At 42.1% G+C, this 12,228-nt stretch overlaps 1 protein-coding gene across 2 annotated transcripts in view; it reads right to left on the minus strand.

Moving 5' to 3' along the window:
• Positions 1-325: 325 nt before the first annotated feature.
• Positions 326-12,228, minus strand: part of TAT (tyrosine aminotransferase) — a 47,282-nt gene continuing 35,379 nt past the window's right edge. For both annotated transcript variants that reach the window (XM_045986966.1, XM_045986965.1), the window contains 11 exons: positions 11,492-11,738; positions 11,271-11,375; positions 8,044-8,111; positions 6,566-6,724; positions 6,230-6,368; positions 5,764-5,816; positions 4,618-4,770; positions 3,655-3,783; positions 3,233-3,316; positions 2,381-2,479; positions 326-1,213 (listed from right to left, as the gene is read on the minus strand). In XM_045986966.1, the coding sequence (XP_045842922.1) occupies positions 1,073-1,213; positions 2,381-2,479; positions 3,233-3,316; positions 3,655-3,783; positions 4,618-4,770; positions 5,764-5,816; positions 6,230-6,368; positions 6,566-6,724; positions 8,044-8,111; positions 11,271-11,375; positions 11,492-11,726 (1,365 nt within the window). In that variant the 5' untranslated portion in view covers positions 11,727-11,738 and the 3' untranslated portion in view covers positions 326-1,072. The remainder of the gene's footprint in view (positions 1,214-2,380; positions 2,480-3,232; positions 3,317-3,654; positions 3,784-4,617; positions 4,771-5,763; positions 5,817-6,229; positions 6,369-6,565; positions 6,725-8,043; positions 8,112-11,270; positions 11,376-11,491; positions 11,739-12,228) is intronic.

A 12,228-nucleotide genomic window follows, 5' to 3' on the forward strand; every position in this document is an offset into this window, starting at 1 on the left:
CAAAAGAGCATACTTAGTAAAATTTATTTTTTTAAAAAAAGAAAACAATAATTTATGCCCTTGGCAAAATAAAGGATTTTGTCAATATAAATGTTTCTTAGAAAACATATGAAAAGATAATATAATATATATATCAATAAATCAGTATTAACCTTACAGAAAAAGTAATGATTCCATAAAAATGATGTGAGGATATTTCTGGCCCTTACACCACAGTATTTTGGGAAGGTCCTACGATTCCTCCTTTTTTTTTCATATAGATGTGCCCTCGTTTTAAGAAACCCTGATGTACACACATCTAAATTTAGAAAGTTCATTGATTACCTTTAAATCAATAATTCTACTTATTGACGTATGTATGTGTGTCATACACCCCATGTGGGGCTGAAACTCATGATCTCAAGACCAGGAATCACATGCTCTACCGACTGAGCCAGCCAGGTGCCCTGTACAATCAATAATTCTTTTTAAAAAATCAACAAGAAAGTTTGTAAGGGATCCTTCAAATTAGAAAATTTTCCTACCGTGTTTAAAGTATAATTAACCAAATACATGTGTCCCCAACTTCCTTCGTTATAGTTCTATTGCATAAAGCAAGGTATACCTGAAGTGAAGCAGTAACAGAGTTGGGCCTCAGACCTGACTGGAAAGAGTGTGTGCTCTTACTTATAGCATGAGGAAATGTTTGAATTGAGAGAATTGACAAATTCTCTCAATCATTTATTTCTCTCATCATGAGCTTTTTTTTTTTTTTTTTTACTTTTCTTGTCTCTACCACTTTCTGGTAAATTTTGCTCGCCTAGTACTCTCAGGGAAAAAGGAGGAAGTCACACAGGAGGGGGTAGATTCATGAATTAGTGAGTCACTCCAGCAGAGCAGAGTGAGAGGAGATTCTGGGATTCGGTGTGTGTCCGTGGACATAGTTGGGGGAAAGCACAGGAGCAATTCTGAACCCTTGATATGCTTTTGAGGCCCCTCTCCCAGTAGGGGCACCTGCTTCCTCTTGAGGAATAGCAACACCCAGTCCAGCCCTCCCCGGATGGGACACATACTCAAGAGAATGGACTTGGGCCTATTTGTCACACTCCTCCTGGCTCCCTTCAGCACAATGGTAGTGCAGCTCACAAAACTCCTGGATCCGGCTACAGGCCTCCAGCATCATCACTTTGGGGACCGTGATTACCACTCGGAAGAAATTCGGGTACTCGAAGCACTGCAGAAATAAGAGCCTGTTATTTTTGTAGCAATTGAATCTGGTACTAAACGGCCCTAAAATGACCAGGGTCCTAATCAGCAGGAAGCAGTGATGTCATTGACTCAGAGCTGTCAGTTTGCTCAGTTCCACCATGGGAGGTGAAATGAAATGGGGTCACTTATGTCAGAGGTTTTGTTTTTGTTTCTTTGTTTGTTTAAAGATTTTATTATTATATTATTTATTTATTTATTTATTTGACAGACAAGTAGGCAGAGAGGCAGGCAGAGAGAGAGAGAGGAGGAAGCAGGCTCCCGGCAGAGCAGAGAGCCCGATGTGGGGCTCGATGTGGGGCTCGATCCTAGGACCCTGGCATCATGACCTGAGCTGAAGGAAGAGGCTTTAACCCACTGAGCCACCCAAGTGTCCCATGTCAGGGGGTTTTAAAATGGACCCAGGAGGTTACTAAGGAGATGGACTTTAGGCACCTCTTCTCTGGTGAATCCATGAACATTTAAATTGCATAAACTTTTAAACCACAAATCTTACAAGGACTTACAAGGACTCAGCCAGAATCCTTATTTACTCCTTCCCGCAACTTGCTATAGTAAGAGTCTTTGCTCAGTGATAGCCTTAGTAACAAATTCTATTCAGCCAAGGTTAGTTTTCTGCCACCAATCAATCAAAATTCTATAAACAATAAATACAAGCATTTCCTTTTGTCTTTAAAAACCCTTGACTTTTGTTGGGGGGGGGATGGGGAGGGTGGGGAGTGGAAGGACACTATTTGGATTGCTGTCTAAATCTGTGTTCCCCGAATTCCAATTCTGAGTCACCAAATAAATGTTTTTGTTTTATTTTGGTTGTGCTTCTTTTCTCAGTTGATACCATCATTGAGGTGCTAAGTCTATAACAGTTAATTCGTCTTGAAAGGGACTTGTGGGACAGGCTTGTTTCCCCTCAGCTAAAATGTTCCACCACAATTTTTCTCCCCAGTACAGATGGGATAATGATGGGGGAGAAACATATCTTAAATCGAGGCCATGAGACACATCAGTTTAAATCTTACCAAATGAGAATACACTTTGTTGGGGCAAAAACAAAAATCAGGTTAAAGACCAGCTCAAGGAGAGCTCCCGAGGCTCTAGAAACAGTTGAGAATGTCCTGAGAGACACACAAGCACTCACCGTTGCTGGGAGGCAGTGGACTGATTGCTCAGCAACTAACCGCTCCGTGAACTCCACATCGTTCTCAAATTCTGGGAAATGTTCCATCTCAATTCCAACCTATACCAATAACAGGGAGAGGCAAATTTATCAGGAGGGAAAACAGACCAACAACTCCCTATGCTAGAAATTAAGGTAGGGACTGCTCTACAAAGTGTCTTGGAACTCCACTACTGAAAACTAAGAGTTCTAACACTTATGAGGTCATGGAATTTTTCATAGGAAGAGAGAATTATATTTATATTAATATTTAAGCTTTTTTGAAGAGTTCCTTCCTGGATGATGATAAATGAGAGCTGCAAACAAAATGCCAGTATTTCTCTAACAAGCATTACGGGCCAGGCAATTCTTGATTGCATGGAACAATCCCACCTTTTGCAAGATATTTAGTATCCCCAGTCCACAAAATGCCAAGAGGGTCCTCCCACACCCACCACAAGGCATTCTGCAAACAAACAAAACTCCCATATATTCCCAAACACCCCTAGGGAACCAGTATCATTCCTAGTTGAAAAGTACAATGGTGTGGAAAGCCTCTTATTTCTGTCTTTTCTTTTTCTTATTTGTATCTTCTATCTTCCCTGTATCTACCCATAATATGATTTTCTGAATCAAGGAATTAAGTCATTTTAAAGGGTGTTTTGTTGTTGTTGTTGTTGTTGTTTAACACTGGGGTTAAATCATGTTAGTGGGCAATTCAGAATAAGGAATTCCTAAACTGCCTGGCCCGGAAACTCAGCTGGCTGTCTTTGTGAGTGCTAGAGACTGGCTTCTTTTTGCCCTATACCAACTACCCACCACCCACATACTTACCATGAGGTACATGGCCCCAGAAGGACGGACTGGCTGGAGTCCAGGGACGGCAGCCAATGCCCCATAGCAAAGATCAGCATTGGACTGTAAGAGGAGGCAGGAAGATGTCGAGGGACAAAATTTAAGTGAAAGGAAACGAAGTCATTAAAAGTAGAGCCCACACCGAAGGCAGGGAACCTAAGTTTGCTCTGCTGGCATAAAGGGTCAACAAGAAAAAGTCCTGTCACTGGAAGCTTTCAACCAGGAGCCGAGCAAAGTGCCAGAAATGAGAGAAATGTCAGGGTGGCCGGTTACACTGATGCCACGTCCTGGTTCGGAAGCCCCGTAATGGAACAATGCTCCAGAAATGAGGACCCATTATCCCTAATTCCACTGGTGACTTTCCCTGACTGCCAGAGTGGAGGGCCACGGGCTGCGCTTACCTTCAGGAGGCTCAGGGTGTTGTGGTAGAACTCCTGAGGGGTGCGATGCAGGATGCTTTTCAGAGCTCCCTGGACAATGGTGCAGGGTCCCAGGATCCTCTGACTCAGCTTCACCAGCCCATCTCGGATCTAAAGTGCCCCGGCAAACAGATTATTTAGTCTTCCTTAAGCATTCCAGCTTTGGGGATTCTTGTTCTGACCATTCTTTTCATCAGGCTTTACATCTCTGTTCTTAAAGATTTTTTTTTAAATATTTTATTTATTTATTTGATAGAGAGATCACAAGTAGGCAAAGAGGCAGGCAGAGAGAGAGGGAAGAAGCAGGCTCCCTGCTGAGCAGAGAGCCCAATGCAGGGCTCGATCCCAGGACCCTGAGATCATGACCTGAGCCGAAGGCAGAGGCTTTAACCCACTGAGCCACCCAGGCGCCCAGGCTTTACATCTCTGGAGAAGCGATGGTGCCTAGTGGCATTCTTGGATTAGACTGCTTGGGCTGTAGCCCAGCTCTGTCATATACCTCCTGTATGACTCTGGGCAAATGATACAATGTCTTAGTGCCTCACTTTTCTCAGCCATAAAAGGTAGATGATACTAATCCTGGCCTCATCGGGTTGCTGGGAGGATTAAATTAAAATGATGTAGTTTGAACACTGGCACATCGTAAGTCTGCCAATAATATCAGGGATCATTGCCGCTATTGTTTCCTTTTTTGTGGTCTGAAAACTAGAAGTGGATGGAACTTCTTCACAGAGCCAGGTACTGGAAAACAGAGTTTTGGAAAGGAATAACTAGCACCCCCTTTACCAGCATTTTTCCAGGCACCCAGAACTACAGGACCAAGGAGAAAGAAAAAAGAAAAAACACCACCACAACAAGAAAATCACCTCCTAACCACTGTGCGTGCAAAGTAAATATATACATATATACTAAATTAGAAGTACCATTTCACCAAATTGTTCTTACCTCGTTGCCAAAAATGTCTCTTCGGTCATGTATGAGGATCCAACCCAACCTCCAGCCAGGAACCAGCCAGCGCTTGGCCAGGCCCCCACAGGACAGGATGGGCACATTGCTGCTGAGGATGGCCAGAGGCTCAAATGTGGAATCCGAAAACACCTGAAGAGAGGAGATGCTTGTTAGAGTTGTCTCCTGGCTTACTTTCCTCCAAATCCCATGCCTTCCACCCCTTTACCTTGTATAACTAGGGATGGGGCCTTGGATTTCTGGGCTCATCCTACCCCAAAGCATGAATGGGAGCCCAAGAGGCTTCAAAGGAGACTGTCCCAAGATATTTAACCTGGTGTCTGGTCTGGATTAAAGGAAGCCCACAATGAGGACACTGACCCCGGCCCAGGAATATGTATATGTAGAACTCAATGAAGGTTGCTCGAGGGAATGAATGCCTGTTGGAATTAGAAATCTAAAAGTAAAATAGGGGCCCACAACTGTTTGTCTGAAATTCCTGGGCCCATATTTGTTGCAGAATGCAGAATTTTTTTGGATTTTGGAGATGTTATGTAGCACATGTATCATTTATTACATAATACCCCGAAGGCAGTCGGGAACAGCACTCCTAATCAAGCAGATTAACATTTCTGTCCCTTTCCCTACATTTTTGACAAATATATAGATCTGTAAGTGAGATACATCAAAAATCTTCAAATATATTTGTATCAGGTCAAGTCAGGTTTTTCCACCAAATGAATTTCCAGAATCTTCAGATTTTCAGCTTTTTGGACTTTGGAAAATTGGCTAAGGTGTCATAGATCTATATGTATGATTTTTAAAGGTGGAGGGAGGAGGGGTAGAGGGAGAGGGAAAGAGACCCTCTCAAGGAGGCTCCACACCCAATGTGGAGCATGACACAGGACTCCATCTCACAAAACTGAGATCATGACTTGAGCTAAAATCAGAAGTCAGACGCTTAACTGACGGAGCCACCCAGACGCCCCGATCTATTTATACTTTTAAGAGTGCAGGGATGCTGATTTGCTGTACTGAAATGATTAGGAATTATAGAATTACTTCTGGTTATTCTAGATGCTAAAGGTCCCATGAAATAATTTGGAATTGAGATTACTGTAGGGATATTTCCTGCCCAAGACTTACCATGTCTCCATAGATCTCATCAGCTAAGATGGGTACGCACTGCCTTGCAGCCACTGAAAAGAAGAGAAGCAGGCGGAAATCATTTACTGTGAATTGCCTTAGCAATTAATATTCACCTGGACTTGTTTTATTTTGCATTCCATGTTTGTGTGTTTTGTTTTCCTCTTTAAGAACTATATACTCTTCTTATACTCTTCTAGAGTACAGAGCCTAAATTTTCCACTTAATCAACTGGATATTTCAAACCCTCTCTTTCACATATGGGAATGGTACAGGGGCAAGTGTTGCCTTTTTCCCCTTGTAGACAAGTCCTACCGTTTCAGTGGCATGTTATTCACTGGGCAACCCCGTGGAGCTCCCCCATTTCCATCCTCAGCTTAGAATGGACTCTTTTCTCATTCCAGGAAACAGATAAAGGATTCCATCCCCACATCTGATCCTCTCAAATGAAGTCTGATGGACTTACCAGCCAGAATTTTCTGGAGATGACTTCTACTGAACACTGACCCACAGGGGTTTGATGGATTGTTAACGATGAGACAAGCTGTCTTTTCATCAATCAGAGATTCCAGCTGTTTCAAGTCGATTTCCCAAGACTTCTCTGGCTAGGGAGGAAGAAAGGGTGAGACCAAGATGATTCTGAAAAATTTAGGGGTAACATTCACCTAACACTGTCTTCTAAATAAAATGCGTTTGTGGCCTCCACCACCCACTTCCAGATCTTTCTGTGCTAAGATAATTGTCATATATTATTACGACATAGTAATTGAGCACTTGGGTCTAAAATTAAAAAGTTGTTTACCAATAAATTGTAGAGTTTGACCTCAATTCCCATCGATTCAGCCAAAGTCCTGTAGAGAGAGAAACCAGGTCTCGGAACTAGGATGTTTTGTCCTGGGTTGACCAACACAGCTAAACAAAGTTCAATAGCCTGACTGCAGCCACTAGTCAGAATGACATCCTGAAAACAAAAAAAAAGGCTCACTTTGTTAGGAGCTCCAACAGCAATAGAAGAAAAGAGATTATCCAATGGGTGAGTGGCAAGCAATAATAAACTTACTTTTACAAGTTCTAAGTGAAGTAGTAAAGGACTGTACTAAGCCAAAATTAAAAGAAATTAATGTTTATGTATATCCATATCTAAATGTTGAAAATGTTGACCACTTAAAAGACATAAATTACTTGGGGTGCCTAGGTGGCTCTGTTGGTTAAGTCTCTGGCTCTTGATTTCAGCTCAGGTTATGATCTCAGAGTCATGGGATCCAGCACTGAGTCAGGCTCCACGCTCAGCAGGGAGTCAGCTTGAGATTCTCTCTTTCCCTTTTCCTCTGCCCCTCCCTGCTCTCGCTCTCTCTCTCTCAACTAAATAAATCAATCTTTAAAAAAAAAAAGAAGTAAATGACTTTAAAAAGGACATAGCAGCTGTGACTCAGCAGATTTCCATGAGAGGTCATTTTGACCTTGGACTTTTTCACTTGGCTAGTTATTTTGACCAGAAATTTAAAGTCTGACTCTTCTTTGAAATATAGACTGAGGGCACCTCTTATGTTAAGAAATATCAACCACACAGAGTAGACAACAGAGGGAGAGGTACATTTAGACTTGGCACTGCCATCAATTTGATATGCCATAGTACCTTGATCTTCCCAAAGTGGACTTCAGGTGAAATGAGGGAAGCTACAAATTTAAGAAAAAATCCTATTGGTAAAAATTTTTTAAATGTTACTTATTTGGTTTCATGAATTATTGTTTTTTAATGATCTTTTGTGAAGAATCAAATATAGGGGGACCTCGGAGTCCTTTGAGGCTCCTTAAGACAGGAGACCACATGAGTTGTGTGCAACATCATCATATTGTAATGACATTAAATGTAATCATGGATTAGGGGATGTCTGGGTGGCTCAGTCAGTTAAGCATCTGCCTTTGGTTCAGGTCATGATCTCAGGGTCCTGGGATCAAGCCCTGCATCAGGCTCCCTGCTCAGCAGGGTGTCTGCTTCTCCCTCTCCCTCTGCCTGGCACTCCCCCTGTTTGTGTTTGTTTGTGTGCTCTCTCTCTCTCTCTCTCTGACAAATAAATAAAGAAAATATTTAAATATATATATATATATATCTCCATGGATTGGCAGCTTCACTATATGAGAAGTCCTCAAATTGCCAAAGGGAAATTCTCCACACCTTTTTTCCCCCCTGACACCCTCATTACTTGTGGGACAGAAACAAGGAAGAAGATACAGATTGCCCAGTACTGCTTCAGAGCTGATACATTGTCTAAGACTTACCTTAGCTTCCAGGGGTGCCTCGGGCCGGTGGTAGTAAGAAGCAATCTCCTCCCGACTGGATAAGTAGCCTGAAAGTGTAGAAGGGAGAAGCTGACCACTATGCCTGAGAGCCAAGAGGGCTTCCAGCTACCTTCTGCTCCTGCTTAGAGCACGTGCTATACAGGTTAGCTCTCAGCCACCATTGAGAAAGGAGATTGACTTTATGTTTTACATTTTTATAATAAGCTGAAATGTATGGGGGCTCCTGGGTGGCTCAGTCAGTTAAGCATCTGCCTTTGTCTCAGGTCATGATCCCGAAGTCCTGGGACTGAGCACCACATCAGGCTTCTTGCTCAGCGGGGAGTCTGCCTCTCCCTCTTCCTCTGCCCTGCTCCTGCTCTCTCTCTCTTTGTCTCAGTCTCTCTCTCTCTCAAATAAATAAATAAAATCTTTTTTAAAAAGCTCAAATGTATGATTAATAACAAGGAGAACTCTCCAAACTAAAAAATACTCTGCATGATCTTGGTTACTGTGATTATGTTTTATTTTTCATAAAAAAAAGAAAGCAGGATTCAGATTATTTCTAACTCCCTTCCAGGTACTATATTTTTTGAAAAGTTATAATCAATGCATTCAATACACAGGGTCCCTTTTAAGTTTTTTAGATCATATGATATACCTATTCATGGTTTTGCACAATATTTTTCTTTTACATTCCATTCTTGAACAATATTTCCAAATGTTGGCTTACAAACATGAAGTAGAGTCACCATCATATAAATTATGTTTTGCAGAATTGCTTTCCAAACAGATTCTACCTCCAATCAGAAAGTCCAGATACACTGCTTCATGATGTTTCACTTAGTAAATGCGCTGAAGTTATACAAATCGGCACTTCCTTAAGTATTCAGAAGGAAGAGCATTTTCTTAGATATACATTATGATCTGAATTTCTTTTGGCATGAAATGTTCATTTCCTTTGAATATCTGTCACATGGAGAATTGGTTCTGGTTTTTCAGGTTGTATCAGTTCCCTAATACTTTGGGTATAAAAGTTATAAACCTGTTTTATAACCACATTTTGGTCTTTTTTTTTAGATTTTATTTATTTATTTGACAGAGAGAGAGTGATCACAAGTAGGCAGAGAAGCAGGAAGAGAGAGGAGAAACAGGCTCCCTGCTGAGCAGAAAGCCCAACATGGGACTTGATCCCTGGACCCTGAGACCATGACCTGAGCCAAAGGCAGAGGCTTAACCGACTGAGCCACCCAGGCTCCCCCTTTTTTAATTTTTGTTGTATGAAACTTTATAAAGTATAAAAAACAAACCTAAAAGTTTTGTCCCTCAGACCTCTCTGAAGTATTTTTAAAATTCTATTTTATGGGGCACCTGGGTGGCTCAGTGGGTTAAAGCCTCTGCCTTCAGCTCAGGTCATGATCCCAGGGTCATGGGATCAAGCCCCATGTTGGGCTCTCTGCTCTGCAGAGGGTCTGCTTCCCTCTCTCTCTGCCTGCCTCTCTGCCTACTTGTGATCTCTCTGTCAAATAAATAAATAAAATCTTGAAAAATAAATAATAAAATAAAATAAAATTCTATTGTAGTGGGGCACCTGGGTGGCTCAGTCGGTTAAGCCTCTGCCTTTGGCTCAAGTCATGATCCCAGGGTCCTGGGATCGAGCCCCACATCAGGCTCTCTGCTCAGCAAGGAGCCTGCTTCTCTCTCTCCCTCTGCCTGCTGCTCCCCTGCTTCTGCTCTCTCTCTCTCTGTCAAATAAATAAAATCTTTTTAAAAATTCTATTTTAGGGCGCCTGGGTGGCTCAGTGGGTTAAGCCGCTGCTTTCGGCTCGGGTCATGATCTTGAGGTCCTGGGATTGAGTCCCACATCGGGCTCTCTGCTCGGCAGGGGTCCTGCTTCCCTCTCTCTCTCTGCCTGCCTCTCTGCCTACTTGTGATCTCTTTCTGTCAAGTAAATTAAAAAAAAAATTATATTTTAGTGCACAAAACAGGATTTGTATTCTACATTAGAAATATGTAATTATGTCTTGGCTCTGTGATAACATGGATGGACCTAGAGGGTATTAGGTCAAGTGAAATAAGACTGAGAAAGACAAATTCACTCACATGTCAAATCGAAAAATGAACGAACAAACAAACAAAAAAAGCTAAATCAGACCTATAAATACAGAGAACGAACTGATGGCTGCCAGAGGGAGACGGGCTGGAGGATGGGCAAAAATGGGTGAATGGGACAAGGGGATCCAGTTATGAAATGAGTAAGCTACGAGGATAAAAGGCACAGCACAGGAAATATAGTCAATGATACTGTAATAGCGGTATAGGGAGACAGATGGTCTCTACGCTGTGGTGAGCACAACATGAGCACAACATGAAACTAAGGTAACATTGTATGTCAACTGTATTCAAATAAAAAATTAAAAAAATTTTAGAAAAGAATATGTTGCTAGGTGCACATAATAGAGAGATGTGCAACACTGAACTAAAGCCAAAGGATCACTGATTTTATTACAGTGCTTAATTTGGAAATGTTTAGTAGATGGAGACAGTTAAACATAAATAAGAATAGGAATGGTTACAATGGGTGAAGGGGTCAACTGTATGGTGACGGACAGTAACCAGACTTGTGGTGGTGATCACTTTGTAGTATATAAAGTTATTATATTATACAGCTGTACATCTGAAACTTATATTTTAAAACCACCTACAGAGGAATAATTTCTTTTTGTCAGAAAGAACCTTCTCATCTTCAGAAGGAAAACCCCTTCTTTATATTCTAGTTTGTTTTTATCTCTTTCACCCGAGACACTGCATTTGAATGTGGTTAGAACCCTAGTTAAAATAACCATCATATGTATGGAGAAGGGGAAATAAAGCCAAGAAGCTACTGACATACACATTAAGGAAATTAATTTAGGACCTGGAGGGCTCAGTAAACAAGCAGCTGCAATGACACGCAAGGCCTTCCTATTAGCATTAGCAATGATAGGATAGGAGTGCTATTTGAGAAAGAAGGAAGCTTAGAGAGGAGAGCTTGGCATGCCAAAGGAAGCCAGGAAAGAAGCTGGACTTTGCTGGCTGTGTTTAAGCATTTTGAGATCGCCTTCCCCAAATCCAAACGACCACTGCATTTTAGCCCTTCCTTGGGAACTGTGCATCAAGGAAGCAAGGAGAACCGCTAGAAATTTATTCCTCATAGAAGGGCACTGGTTAGAGTCTCAGGAGAAGCTTACCAATGGAGGGGGCATAGCCATTATATTTCCCCGAGTCCAGGGCATCTTTCATGGCTTGGGTAACTTCAGGGTCTGTAGGCAGGTTTCCAAACACAGTAGGGTCCCCTTTTCATGGGAGAAAAGAAAGAGCACCAAGATGTTACTTTTCCATGCCCAGTGCTCAGACTAGATGGCGGTAAGAACAACAGTGATCGCCCCTCACCCCAGAGCCCCCAACTCACCAATTGACAGAGAAATCATGGTTTTGTCTGGATTTGGCTTCACCTTCATGCTGTCCACGATGGCCCGGATGGGATTGAAAGTTTTGTTGGACATGTCTGAAGGCTTCACTGACCATCTGGCCTTCCTGCCTTTCCTTTTTTCTGGTAAGGAGCTTCTCCCACCAATGTTGACATGCATATCCAGAACGGAGGGGAGGCTGCTGTTGCCGTTCATCTGAATCACGTATGGGTCCATCACTCGTGGAGCCTATGGGAAAAAGGAGGTCCCTGTGACTCTACCAACACAGCACCATCTTGAGGGGCCATATTTGGACCTACAAATCAGGGTGATTTCACTAAGCATCTCTTTTCAAACTGCCTTCTTTTTGCCAAATTTCTCATGCTTTCTTGTGAATGAGGGGAATTTTAAGACCTTCTGCTGAGATAGAAGACAAAGCAAGAACCCACTGTATAACATTAGCGAAGACCGTTCCATTGAATACTTATCTACTGTGCGATTTGCTGGGTGCAACCCTAATGCCTATAAAATTTTAACAGCTCTCAGTGCAACTGAAGGGAAATGACATGAAAACTGTGAAACAATCAAAGACTATGTGTTGCCTCCTTTCCAAGCAAAGCCTACCCAAGAATCTCCCTAATGCTTCAACAGACCGTGTCTTGCCCGCTGCAGAGAAGAACCAGGAAAAACAATTCCACGTGGTTAGAAATTTAGCATTAATCTTGTCATTAGTAAAAAT

This window comes from Meles meles, chromosome 19 (assembly GCF_922984935.1).
Source record: "Meles meles chromosome 19, mMelMel3.1 paternal haplotype, whole genome shotgun sequence".
NCBI lineage: Eukaryota > Metazoa > Chordata > Mammalia > Carnivora > Mustelidae > Meles > Meles meles.